This window comes from Canis lupus, chromosome X (genome assembly GCF_003254725.2).
Source record: "Canis lupus dingo isolate Sandy chromosome X, ASM325472v2, whole genome shotgun sequence".
NCBI classification, from domain to species: domain Eukaryota; kingdom Metazoa; phylum Chordata; class Mammalia; order Carnivora; family Canidae; genus Canis; species Canis lupus.
In genome coordinates, this window is record NC_064281.1 from 102,039,704 (window position 1) to 102,053,873 (window position 14,170).

The window sequence follows — 14,170 nt, forward strand, 5'->3', positions numbered from 1 at the left end:
TGATAGTGGGGCTTATGGAAGGAAGAATATTCAACATACTTTGAATAACTTGCTATGTTTCAGCAAGTGGGGTAATTTTTGAGGAAAAAGTTGGTTAAGTATCTTGCCCAAAGGTCGCACCGCTACTAATGGCAAAGCCAGAATTCAAACCCAGATAGGCAGAATTTGCATGAATCTTTCTACTCCCCTCCAGCCCACCTTCTGGTCTGCCCACTGGCATGGAGTTTCTGCAAACAAAACTTCCAGTGAGTACTTAGAAGTCAGAATATAAAAAAGAATGAAATCTATGATTTTAAATAATTGGATTGCATTTCTCTTGTTTCCACTTTCTGTTTTTCTTGTCCTTCTAACTAACCTAGGACCCTTTTCATGATCCATTTTTCTTCAATTGAGGTTTCTGGCTTCATCTGTTCATCATTTCCCTTTTGTTGCAAATATCATCAAAGTGGGGAGAGCCTGTCCAGATTCAGTTTATGCCCTCTTATTCCTACCCAATGTAAATTTATTGGACTAAGTTTGTGAAACTCTATACCTTTTCTATAGAAACCCATTCTCATTGAGAGTCCCATTTGTAACTTACGCTTAGCTGTGTCTTTCTCTCCCAAAAGGAAGAATCTGTGCCAGTCGGGGATTTGGAGGTAGTCATATCAGTATTAGAAACAAGTCTTTGTTGTGTCTCCTCAGACTCTGTCCATAGAGTTGGTGATGCTTCAGTATTTGTTGTAGTTACAGTAGATCTGCGATGACAGCATTTCCCTAGAGACAGAAATTTTTTCAAATTTCTCTTGCTTATCAGTGGCTTGTGAAGAGCCACTGTGCCCATTATGGGCTTTATCTCTTCTTTTGCTTGATCATCAAACAGGTCTTCTGGAAGTTCTTCTTTCACAACATTTTGTAAAACAACTTCATCTTCATTGGAAGTTAAGCCCTCTTCCACTTTATTTTCTGAAACTTCTTGACCAATATCATGAGTTACCAACCGAATGATAAGATCTTTTTTGCTGTGGACATCTTTTAAAAGCTCCACTTTGGTAATGTCAGGCTTTATTAAGTTCTGGAATGAATTCCTACTAGCAGCCTGGAATTGAAGGGAAAATTAATATTAAAAACTATTGTCTTAGTCATTTTTCTTGTGGTTCTATATAGAAATAATTAAAAACTATTGTCTTAGTCATTTTTCTTGTGGTTCTATATAGAAATAAAGCAATTTTCACATGGTTTTCAGTTTCAATTGAGTAAAACTATCCTCAAATGCCACTTACTGGCAGAGTAGTGATATATTTAAAAGAAGAAATAAATAAAAATCATAAGCAATATTTTCTCATTTCAGTAATCCTCTTTCTTTTCTTTCTTTCTTTCTTTCTTTCTTTCTTTCTTTCTTTCTTTCTTTCTTTCTTTCTCTTTCTTTCTTTCTTTCTTCTCTCTCTCTTTCTTTCTTTCTTTCTTTCTTTCTTTCTTTCTTTCTTTCTTTCTTTCTATCTAAGAATAGTGTCATCCAGTCCAAAGAAGGGAAACCTAGTAAGTTTTGTCTTCTGCATCAAATTTTACTTTTTACTTTCCAAGAACTGCAAAAGGCACAAATCCTTTAATTACATTGTTTTCACCATTTACCTGGGAAGATCTGTAACAGATTTAGATAGGACGTCTTTTTTTAAACTTCTTACTGAGGCAACAAATCATAGAGCAATCTAAATATAGATATCTTCATGAACAAAAGACAAGGTATTGGCTGACCCTGATTTTAAAATATGATTGTGAAAGACTTTGCATGTTCACTTTTCATCCTCCACATTCTAACCCTTAAACATATTTTCCAAAGGGAGCTTCAAAGAATAACTCTTCATTCCTCCTCACTTCCCTGGTCAAATGTCACTTTCCATCTTGCAATGGTAAAGACAGTTCAAGGAAAAGACAGTCATAAGTGACTTTTCCCATTTCTGTAGCCTTTGATGATGCCATAGAACCTTTACATTAATTTGGGTTATCAATCTTAAATCTCTATAAAACTGCAAACCAGAGTTTCAGATAAATGCTACCTTACAGTAGTATCTTTTGTGAGAAACAGAATCATAATCAGTCTTGATGATCTGTGCTGGTGGAGAGAAATAGTGGTTCAAAAGCTTAAAATTGTCTCTATGGCTCTCTTTGTGTCACTGTAAGAGTCTGATAGGCCTGTATCTGGTGTGTTAGAAGTTTTGGTATCTCAGAATAGCAAATAAAGCCTTGCTTGTGGATCACTGACTGAGGACTAGCCTGGGAATTGCCTGGGTTCCTTATACCGATCTCCTGTTCTTTCCAAAACCTCTATGCCCACGTTGGGGATGGACAGCACTGCTATCCAGATTGTTGCAAAGCATCTGTCTTAACTGAGCTAAGCTAGGTCTATTTGCTTTCCCTGAGACAGCTTTCGCTTCCATTATGAGTAGCGGCAGTAGTTGATTTGGATTAGATATTCTCTTCCAAATTTCGTGGGCTATAAAAAGATAAAGTACTGATAAAGGATGTAAAAGAAGAAAGCAGGTAGCCAAAACTGACAGATGATTGAGACGTAATGACTTAGAGGTAATGTTCTGTAGTTTAGACACATAGATTTTGTGCCCAAGGAGTTACTTATATATAAATGAAAGCTACTAAGTAAATGCTAATGTAATTTTGAGAACCCAGAGAGAAAAGGACATTTTAGAGCTGGAAAGGACTTTCATCTGGTCCAAGAAACTAAGGACCAAGAAGACTCCATCGGTGTCTATGACCATCTCAGTATTTGAGATTAAAAAGTACCCATAATGTATTCTCCAGCTCTGAGACTTAGTTCAGTGGGTTGGAAAATAATTCTAAGGAAAACATGCTCCTAGGCTTATGCTCCAAGCAGGCTGGTTCTCTAGAACTTTGCTCAGTTTGTAAATCAGAAACTATATCCTGAGTGTGAGTACATACCATCATCCTTGTAAGAGGCTCATTTATATGGAGGGAATTTGGTGTTAAGTGAGAATGCGGGGCTGGATGAGTATAGCTCCATCTCCTGGAAAGACCATCCCTATGCCCTATTGCCCTAAGATCTGCAATAAGAACTATTTTTTCAATAGTTATATTATACCAAGGACAGTGTTTTGGCATTTTTGGCCTCTTTAAAGTATATTTGGAGCCCAGATACAAGACTGCAGAAAAACTAGTTCATAAAAATAGAAGTAGGAAGACAGCTGGGTCTAGAGCAAAGGTAGAATGGGAAAGAAACTGGGTCCAGCCTGAATGTATAAGAGTATAGAGACGTGGGAAAGTATTATGTAATGAAAGTGAAATAAGAAGAAACAAGTGAATTCTAAAGTACTATTGATGAATGCTGCTAAGTAAAAACAATACTACTGTGGAGACTTACATTTGAGGATTTAAATCTTTAACCGGTTGACTTGTTATTCTAACTGGCCCATTTGGACTCATATAATACTATGATAATGTATATCCATAAAACAGAACTGTGGGGATTATAAAAATTGCATTTCTTCCATGTTGCCAAATGAAGACTACAAGTCTAGGCAGTCCTGTTTGCTGGTAAGGACATCTCCCTGCATTCCCATTCTTCAGGAAATGGCAGTTTAGTCTGACTAGTTAATGGAAAATAGCCTGCCACCTTTTACATGGAGCCACACTCCTGATGGGGTGAGTCCTAGGAAAGCAGAGAATTGCTTGAATCGGGGTGTCCCAATTCTATTGGGCTGGGCAAGAGAAAATTGACCATATTTTACAAATGCATTCTCATAGATCTGCCTGAGGAGGGAAATCACAGGACAACCAGGTCTCAGTAACTACCATTTCTTTTCACTATTGCGTTTAGCACTTACCTCTAATGGTCTTAGGTTCAGTCGTCCCACCTCATCCAATGAGACACGTTTTTTTTGCTTTCGCTTTCCTGCATCAGATATGTCCACTGAGTGACTCCTCCCACTTACTGACATCCTTCTCAGTGCCTCGATGCTATATCCAGTTCTAGTTAAACACTCCAGCTGCAGTTTCTCAAGAGGTTGTGTTTTTATAGAAAGGACTCCTAAGTGTTCTGCAACAATGTCTGGATCGATATTGATTGGCTGTTTCCCACGGTGAGGAACTATTTTAATTGGAAGTTCCTCTTCACTTACGTCTTGATCTAATTCTTTTTGCTCTAGCTCCGGCTGGCTTTTAACAGCATACTCATGCACCTTTTTGACAATTTGATCAATATCCAAATCGCTAAAGAGATCAGCCTGTGAATCTTTGGGGCTAACTGTTTCTAATGAACAGCTGGAAACTTTACTGATGAGTAAAGAAGCTATCTCTTTAGGGAAGACATTGTTTGTACCTTTCATGTTGTAATAAAGTTCTTCATGCGTTCCAGATTGTTGCAGTACCTGATTATAAACAGAATCAACCATCTGAGAAATAATTTCTATACTTTCTGGACTTAAAAAGGTTTCTTCAGGATCAGTAGAGACAACATTAATGTTATTTCTGGAAATTTCAGCTGTCACACATTTTGTCAGTCGAGATGCAATTTTCTTTACCTCAGACTTTGATAAGTTTTTCACATCTCTGCTTGAGGCCCATGGCACCTTTACTAGTTTAGCCAAGAACAAGGCCAGCGTTTCCTCTAAAAACCTAGCGTTTAACACAGTCTCCTTTCTGGTTGAAGGCTTTTTCTTTGACTTAAGGTCATCAATGATCTTAACCACTTTTTCCATAATTTTGGCAGCTTCCAGAACTAACTCTGAACTTGATGCTTCTTCTACTTGAGGATGAAATTCTGAATTGGAAATTTCCTTCACCATTAAAAATCCTATTATATCAGAGAGAACATTGCTCTTACTCATTAAATCTTTATACACTGAAATATGGGAGCCAGAGTGCTTTAAAACACTGTTATAAACAGAAGTAACTACTTTTTCAATAGTGGTACTGTCTGCTAAAGATACAGTGGGGGATTCTTTGGCCTGTGGCACTACTGTAATTTGACTTTTAGAGAGATATTCTTGGAATGAACTTAAGATTTTTGAGATTATTGTTTGCATTTCAGCATTTAGAGAATTGTTTTGTTTCTTATCTGCTTTTGGAAACATAGATAAAAGCTTTGACAAAAAATTTACAACAATTTCTTCTATTATGGGAAAAGGCAGTTTGTAAGCCTGTGATGGCTGAGGCTGGGGAACTTCAGTGGTTTGGATGACATCTTTAAGGATGTTTTCAACAACACTGTCAATTTCTGTACACTGATGTGGTGTTAGCTCTCCAGAAAAGTAGTTCTGCAACTGGTTGCCAGCCACTTCCTGTACAACTAAATTAACTATGGTTTCTGAAAGGATTTTGCAACCACTGCTGGCACAATTTTGTATGCTCTCTTGAGATCCAAATTGTGGCAAGAGATTGTTATAAATAGTTTGAACCACTAATTGAATGATTTCATCATCATTAGGATGTAAGGATTGTACATATTGTACAATCATATCTTTATCTTTGGAAATCTCTGTCATAATTGTACTTACAAACTTCATTTGAAGGAAATCCAGTTCTGTGTGCAAATTATCTTCAGATGTTTCTGTTTTAGCACGGGCTACTGTTGAGAAAATTTTTGATAGAAGAGAAGAAATTATACTTTCTAAAAATTCATGAGGTAGCATTATGGTATATGGTGATGATGTTTGACATTCTTTGCAGGCTGTTTGGATGCCCTTATGGACCTTTTTCATAACCTCCTTAGATTCTAGAGGCAAACATGCTGCAGCCGGAACGTCATCATAAAGTAGCAAGTTTAGCTGATGCTGAAAACTTTCTTCTATCACTGCATTAGCTAGCTTTCTTGCCAAATTTTCACCATTACTATTTATGTCCTTGTAAATGGAGTCTTGAGATCTATATTCCCGCAAAATATTGCATATAGAGGAGTGAACAATCTTGTTGACCAGCCTTTTATCACTTGATGGTATGTTAGCCATAGAAGGTGCCTCATCAGAAGAAGCTGTCTTAGTTGCAGCTGCCATTTTTTTCTTTCGAGGTGCTTTATCCACAGATGGTTCTTTCTGCCTTAGAGGTACATTGTGAACTGATGAAACTTTATCTGCAGAGGGGAGGAACTGACTTCCCTGACCTGGGTTTAATACTTTAATTTGAGCATCTGAAAACTCCTTTAATAGAGAATTAATCAGTTTCATAGCTGTGTCACAGAGCTCAGATTGATTTACAGTATTGGTTACATTTTGACATGCATCATCGGTACCCCATGAAGAATTAAAAACCAATTTGTTAACTATTTCAGACAGAACACCTTCTAAAAAGTTAGCAGGAAAAACCCCACAGTTAATTTCTCGTGGATTGTCTGGTTTACTAGGTTTACTTTTAATCTCTCTATCTTTACTTTTTTTATTCTCTTCCTCTTTTGCAGGAGCACCATATTTAGCTGGATTTATTGAGGCAGGCTGGGCAAAATCCTTGACATCTACTTTGGTTATATATACTTCTTTATCACCTAAGGAATTTGGGGATTTTGAATCATCTACTGGTCCTTGGAAAGAAGATATTTCTAAAACATTTATGCAAATGCTTTCAGGGACATTTTGGACATGTTTAAGATGCAAGATCTGTTTGTCATCTGTAATTCCGTAAGCTGGAGAATCTCTCTTCTCTTGGATCTTTCTGTTTCTCACTTTGGATTTCAGAGATGATAATTCAGAAGGTGTATTTTCTTTTTCTAATGAACTCCCTCTTTTCTTTTCACTCTTCCTTTTATCTATTTTTAAATCTGGTTCCAGGACAACCTTTCTGTTTTTTGTATCATCAGTAGCTAATGAAAGATGTTGGTATATCTCAGCACCTTGCCCTTTCTCCTCTTTTATACTCAAACTGTCTTTCTTTTTGCTTTCATTCTTTCTAAGTGCCATACTCAAATCTGGCCCCCGACTATCTTCACTTTCCACATGAGTTGTTTGAGAAGTAACTTTTAATGCCTTCTCATTCTCTTTTCCAATTGAACTTTCCTTTTTCTTTTCATCCCCCTTTTTTTTACCTGCCACACCTCCACCTAACCCTGATGCTAGGGTAGTTAATTTGCCCTTCCTATTGTGAGTTATAGCAGTACATATCAGCTCCTGGATGCTGCCTGTCTTCATAGATGCCTCCACCTTTTTGAAATTCTCTTTTCTATTAAGTGCTCCTCTGCCTATTTCTAAAGTGTCCATTATGTCTTTTAGGCCTGAGGTTAGAGGAGTAAGTGTAGGTAATTGTTCTAGTGAAGAAACTGGATTGTCCATCAAGCTTCTATTTATTTTTGTAAAGGTATTATATGGTAGGTGTTGAACTCTTTGGATGATGTTATCCACATTTAGAAATGAAAAGAAGGTGGAAGACCAGTCTCCTGAAAAAAGTGGTTGAATCTTGAAAGCAGAGATTGCCTTTTTGGCTAAAGCAGCTATCATCTCTATAACGATGTTACTTCTGTCATCTTTTTGAAGATTGTTAGATCCATATATTTCTATGAACTCATTGTACACAGAATCAGATACTTTATTGACTGTCTCTTTATCTATTGGTGGAAAAGAAAACATTTCTCCAGCATTAGCTAGGACTTTGATTTCACTTTTTCTAAATTCCCCTATCAGGGCATTTGCGAATTTTATAGCCATGCTCATGCAGTCTTTTTCTGATACCTCTTTTTCCTTAGGGTTTTCAGCAATACTTGGGAAAGTATAAAGTTTGCGAACAAGGTCAATTATAATATCTTCCAAAAATGTAGCACTATACACAGAAGCCTGTGGGAAGCCTTTTGGTATTTTTTCTTTACCAGGGTTCAAGAGTTCAATGACATGGTCATTTTTGGGTAAGTCACAGAGAGATGATTCTTCATCACATAAAAATGGCTGCAGATGGTGGTCCACAATTTCTTTCATAATGAAACCGGCTATTCTCTTGAGGAATGAGCCTCCTTTTTTGTATGTATCACTCCATGTTTCATTTTCTAATTGAAGTTTTTTCATAATATCATTACATATGGAGTTAACGAAGTTCTCACTTGCCCCTAATTGCATACTTTCTACATGCTCCTCTGCTGTGGCAAGTCTAATTTCGTGTTCAGAAATTTCTGTTATAATTTCATCAGCCAGTTTTGAGGCTGCATTCACAAACTCATAATCTGGTGGCACCTCTTTCTCATTTAGTTCAGTTTCAGTCTCCGATGAAGGGAATATATGTGCTAGAAGCTTGTAAGTAATATCTTCTAAAAGAGAACGCGGCAATACAGTGATGCATGATGGTAAAACATGGCTATCATTGTTGATGCTGTCAAGCACATTTCTGATGATGTTCTCCTCTTGGAGGAAGGAATAGGAAGAAGTTACTAATTCTCCTAAAACTAATGACTCCACTTGATAATCATAAATTTCTCCTAATAGCAAATAACATAATTTTCCCCCAAAACTGATGGCATCACTTTGTATAGCTCTATAAATATGAATCAGAGATTTATAATCATCTAATATTTTTTCATAAATTAGGCTGACAGTTTTTTCAACCATTTCTTTATATCCTTCTGAAAAATGCAGACTTTCATCCAAGTGATCTGCAACTAAAATTTCTGATGTGGTGAATTCCAGCACAATTGATTTTACTAATGTAGTAACAATGTTAGTTACATTGGTTTTTGCTTTACATGAGTTTTTGGCAGCCAAGACATTATGTGAGAATACATAAAGGATTCTGCATAAAAGCTCAGAAATTACATCCTCTAAAAAGACGGCTGAATTCACAATAAGCAATAATTCCCTTTGTTTAGGATCTGTTGCTCTCTGATGAGAAGTTTGACCCACTGTACCTGAAGCAAGAGTTTTGTCTCCAGATAAGAATGACTCAAGATGATGGTTAAATATTTCTTTTATTATATAACTTGCTGTTTTTGTAATGGGTATATTACTTATGCCTTTTTTATCTTTTGTAAGAGACTGGTATAGATTTGAATTAGAAATATCAGTATAAATGGTATCAACCATAGCCTGGATATCTTTCTCTGAAATCACATTTTGTTTTTCATTTCCATGTTTAATAATGCATATTGCATGTTTAGAAATTATTGACATGATCTCATCAATCAGCCTCACAACTGTGTTGCTGGAGTCTGACTGCAAAAAGTCTGGATCTTCTGCACTGTCCTTCAATGGATTTATCTGAGATAAAACCTGAGTGACAATTTTTTCTAAATGTGTATGTGATAATATGGTGGTATATGTTGTATAAGTCTGTCTTCGGATTCTTAATTTACTAATAGCATAATGAACTCTCTTTATCAAAGCATCAGCATTGAGTCTTGAATATGGTTTAAAGGGCAGCTTTGCTATGAAATCTGGATGAATTTGGAAATCAAAAACTTCAGCCAGGATAATTTTAGTTACTCTTTCAGCCAATGTTTTTGTATCACTGAGAAAGTCTTTATCAGTTTCCAGTTCATATTCTTGTAAAACTTTGCTATATGCCGTGTCAATAATTTCAGTCACTACTTCTGTATGTACTGGTGGCAAACACAATTGTTCCTTAGCATTTTCTAGGATACTAACTTGAGCTTTTGAGAATTCTTCTGTTATCAAATATATGAGTTTTTCAGCTGTTTCCAATAGTTCTTTTCCTGAATCTCTTAATGGGTTTGTTTGCACAATACCTAACACCCTGTGGAATATTTTGCTTAAAACCCCAGAGATCACATCTTCCAAAAATGCTGAGGAGTAAACACCAGCAAAAAAATCCTGCCTTCTCATATAATCAAAGTGTGTATATGATGGAGGAAGTAATGACTTTCCATACACAAATGGATGGAGATGCTGCTGACAGATATTTTTAATGATAAAACATGCTATTCTATCAATAAGAACATTGTTACTGCTTATGATATCGTGTTCAACTGCTTCTTGAGACCCAGAGTTTTGCAACATATTTCTGAACACAGAATCAACGAGATGCTGAACATCATCCTCTGAATAAATAGATTTGGTTTCTTCTTCATCTTTTGAAAATCGAATTTCATGTTGGGAAATTTTCATCCTAATATCACTGATTAGCTTTGAAGAGATTTCACCACAATTAATTCTTGATCTGCCTTTTGGGGTTTTGCCATATGGAACAATGTTATATGTGGAAGGAAATATTCTAGATAATAGCACTCTAATTAGGTCTTCTAAGAGTGTGTATGGCAGCAAGGTATTATATGGAGATAAATGCAGGCTTGGCTTGGTAGATTCACTGCTGCCACTAAAGATGTTCTCAATAATGTTCTCTGCTGTTAAAGTAGCATGAGAGGAAGCTGACAAATCCCCAGAAAACAGTGGGTGAAGAAGATAATCAGAAATAGCTGCTACAATTAAATTGGTAACATTTTCTGCAAAAATATCACTGTCTTTGAGTTCTTCATTATCAATCTCAAGGGTTAGCCCATGCTGTTGCAGAATATTTCCGTAAACTGAATTGACGAGTTCATCCACAGTGTCTAGATCTACAGTGGGGAAAGCCTGCTCTTGGTTATCACGAAGAATGCAGATTTTAGCTTTGTTAAAATGGTTATTTATTGAGTTTACTATTTTTTGGGTCATTTTATCCAGTTCACATTCAGTGTTATATTTTGGACTGAAGACCTTTGATAATAGCCTGGCAATGATATCTTCTACAAATGCATTAGGATAAAAGTCCATTCCTAGTGATGATGGCTTCTGGGGTCTATGGGACTCTGTGACCTCACTGATAACCTCTTTAACCATATTCGATATTTCATCCAGTGGAGTCACTGAACAAGGTAAGCCCTCTCCACACAAGAAAGGTTGAAGATGATTTTCAATAATCTCTTGAATAATGAGACTGGCTATTCGGTCAATCATAAGTGGGCTTTGGCTTACTACGCTTTTCTGGACTGACACAAGAGAGTCAGACATCTGTAAAACATTATTATAAACAGACTCCACCATATTTTGAAGGGTTTTTTCTGTATATGGATGTTGACAGTCATATTTAGTGAGCCAAATCTTATGCTTTGAAATGGCTAACAAAATCTTATTTATTATACAGGTGGATATCTTATTAAAATCTGAAGTCAATAAATACTTCTTTCCCAAGCATGAAGCCTTCCAAGGTGGAGAAATGAGCTGAGATAATAGCTTCCTGATGACATCTTCTAAAAATGAGTGTGATAACACGGTAGTATAGCCCATTGAATGTTGATCTTGGTAATTAAGTTCTCTCAGGTTGTTTTGAAGTTTCTGCAATATATTTTCAGCTTTAAGAGGGTAATATGAATTAGGCATGAGCTTTCCTACAAAGCACAATGGGAGTTGGTAGTCTACACTCTCTTTCAATATGCCATTAGTTATCTGTTCTGCTATTGAGGTGGTATCATGTGTCAGACGACTTCCACCAGTGACTTGTAGTGCATATTCCCATGAAACATCACTATTAACTGAGTCGGCAATCTTTCTAACAGTTTGTTTATCGATTGGTGGAAAACATATCCTTTCTTCAACATCTCGTAAAACAGTGACTTGAGCATTGTTAAACTCATTCACCACGGAGTTGACATCTAATATATTTACCTCATTGAGTTGAGCTTCAGTGATGTTTACATTTTTGCTCTGCAATGAGGTGGAGAGCTTAAGGAAAATGTCTGCGATTATTTCCTCCAGAAATTTGGCAGAATAAACTCCTGTGTTCATGCCTCCTGGATATTGTGTGTTAAGAATGGCTGTTGCATTCACTTCCTTTTTACCTGGTCTTTGAAGAGGAGGTAGAGGATGGAATTTTCCTGAAAACTGCTTACCAAATGGAGCTTTCATTTTGGAATGAATCACCCTGAGATTATTCAGTGGTTCTGTCAAAGGCTTGCTGTCATAACTCATGAATCTTACAGAGCATTTACCCTGTCTTGAATGTTTTAATTCTGGCCTTTCTACTTTTGGGAAACCAGAGAGTCTTCTTCTTGTTCTATACGTTAAATGTTTGTTTGCAAAAAGTGGACTTCTGGGAGGTCGGTATATACCACAGGACAGTTTTTCCATTAAAGATTTTACCAAGGCATGGGAAATAATAGTAAGCATAGATTCTTGATCTATTTCTGCCAGATTTTCCAAAAGGCCTGACACGTCATAATCCTCAAGTGGTGAGCCATGGTTGATTGTTCCCCTGCAATAATTCTCTATATTTTGAAGTACGTTGCACAGTTGACCTTCTGCTGGTATTTCACCAGAAAGAGAACCATCTGTAAGGAGGCTGTTGGCTGTATATTCTTCCAAAAGTATTTTAATAAGTGTCTCACATACAAGATTCAGAATAAAAACTGATTTTGGGGAGAGCCCAGGGTTATTTCTAGGTATTCTATGACTTTGCTGGTTATTTGAAGATAGGAAACTTTTTTGTGGTATTTTACCAGAATCCCTATCCCAATTTGGGCATTCATCTGGCAAAACCAAACTGAAAACAATATTGGAAATTTTATTGACTACTTCTTTGGAGTCACGTGTTTTTAGGCTACCGACCAGAGTGCCTAACTTACATTCCAGAGAGTTTAGTTGATTTTTCTGTACTAGTTGATTAATTTGGTGAGTAGGAGATGATTTCCAATCTCTGGAGCCTGTCTGTCTTTTCATAGTTTTGGTTTTGTTGTGAATGGGCAAACTATGGCTTTTCAGCATGGAGAGTTGTTTGTTTCTTCCTCTGCTGTCAGGCTGGTGCTTTATTCCTATTTCTTTGGACAGAACATGGATCACTCCTATTAAGAGATCCTGAAAGAGATTGTCAAAGTCAGCCACAGCTACTCTTGGGCAGTAAATATATTTTGTTTTCACAGAAATGACTTCTTGTGTAGAGTCCACCTTTAAAATCTCACTATTAAAAAGGATTCGAATAATGATTTCAGAAATGCTTAAAGCAAGTCCTCTGGTAGAAACTGGAAATACTTGTGAATGAATTAAAATAACCTTGCTAAAAGATGAATCTTGGTTTTCCAGTGATTTCTGTTCTGTTCCATCATCGTCAGTACAATCAGACAGCCTTGATATTATATAGGAAATAACCAATTCAGTGAGATGTTCACAAAATTGATAAAGTGAAGAATTATAGTTAATGCTTCCTAGAGGCTGTTTGAATTCATATTTTTTCCTTAACAGTGTGGATGCAATAGATACTTTGTCATCAAGAGGACCTTAAAATAGAAAACATTACGATTTTTAGCATGCATTAAGGGGAAATGTTGAGCATTCAAAACACTAGCATTTTTTTATACATGAATTCAAGAAATAGAAAGACCTAGTCAAGAAAGGAACTGAGTTTTCTTCAAATCTCTATATCCCACCTGTGGAACTTTACTTTGGCAAGAAGGAAGAAAACAGCCTAATAAAATTCAGATCTCTAAGTGCTGGTTTATTCCTTGTATAGCGAAATCCTGGGGCAGATAAATGATTTTCAGCTTTAGTTGCAATGCCCTAAAGTGATTCTAGTCATGATTACAGACCTCATTTAACTTTTGAAGCCATTTTCAACTGTTTAGCTAATTATCCAGTTTGGGACTATATAGTACACAGTAAGTTGAGCTGGATGAAATTTCTGATGTTTGACAGTTTTGACACATAAAAATGGTTATTTCATATGGTTCAAACCAGTATGTGCATCTCAGCATTTACAGGAAGAGAGTGCAGATATCCTATTTGTAAGCATGGATTTAGAGTATTGTACTTAAAAAGAACTTAAGTCAGAACACTGAACATGAACAGAAGAAGTTTAAGGCCATTGTTCTTACAAACTGTATCATCAATAATTGCAAAGACTTTAACTGTATATCTCAAAAAGAAGTTGGATCATTACAGTCAACTATGTATGAAGCCTGACTATAATTTTAGAAGTCTTTTTAAGAAAATAAACACAAGACAAAGCAAACTTTCTTTGAACTGTTACCTGGGAATTGCCTTTAGGGCAGCTATATGTCCCAAGCAAGACATCATCATGTCATAGCGATACCTCATGCCCAATCAAAATATCTACTTTAAATTATGCCCATTTAATTCTATCTGTTGATAGTGAAAACTGAACAACACCTCTCCAAATAAAAATTATGTAAATCTGTCAACATTTTTTTCCTTTAGCATACTGACCAGTTGAAAAACACATCGTTAAACAACCACCCCAAATCCAAGGC

The 14,170-nt window shown here is 36.3% G+C and overlaps 1 protein-coding gene across 1 annotated transcript in view; it reads right to left on the bottom strand.

Annotated features, from left to right (window-relative positions):
- LOC112649071 (fibrous sheath-interacting protein 2-like) overlaps positions 1 to 14,170 on the bottom strand; it is a 75,323-nt gene that overhangs the window by 12,387 nt on the left and 48,766 nt on the right. The window contains exons 16-17 of the mRNA XM_035712330.2: positions 3,837 to 13,180; positions 581 to 1,078 (exon numbers count right to left, since the gene is read on the bottom strand). Of these exons, the coding sequence (XP_035568223.1) occupies positions 581 to 1,078; positions 3,837 to 13,180 (9,842 nt within the window). The remainder of the gene's footprint in view (positions 1 to 580; positions 1,079 to 3,836; positions 13,181 to 14,170) is intronic.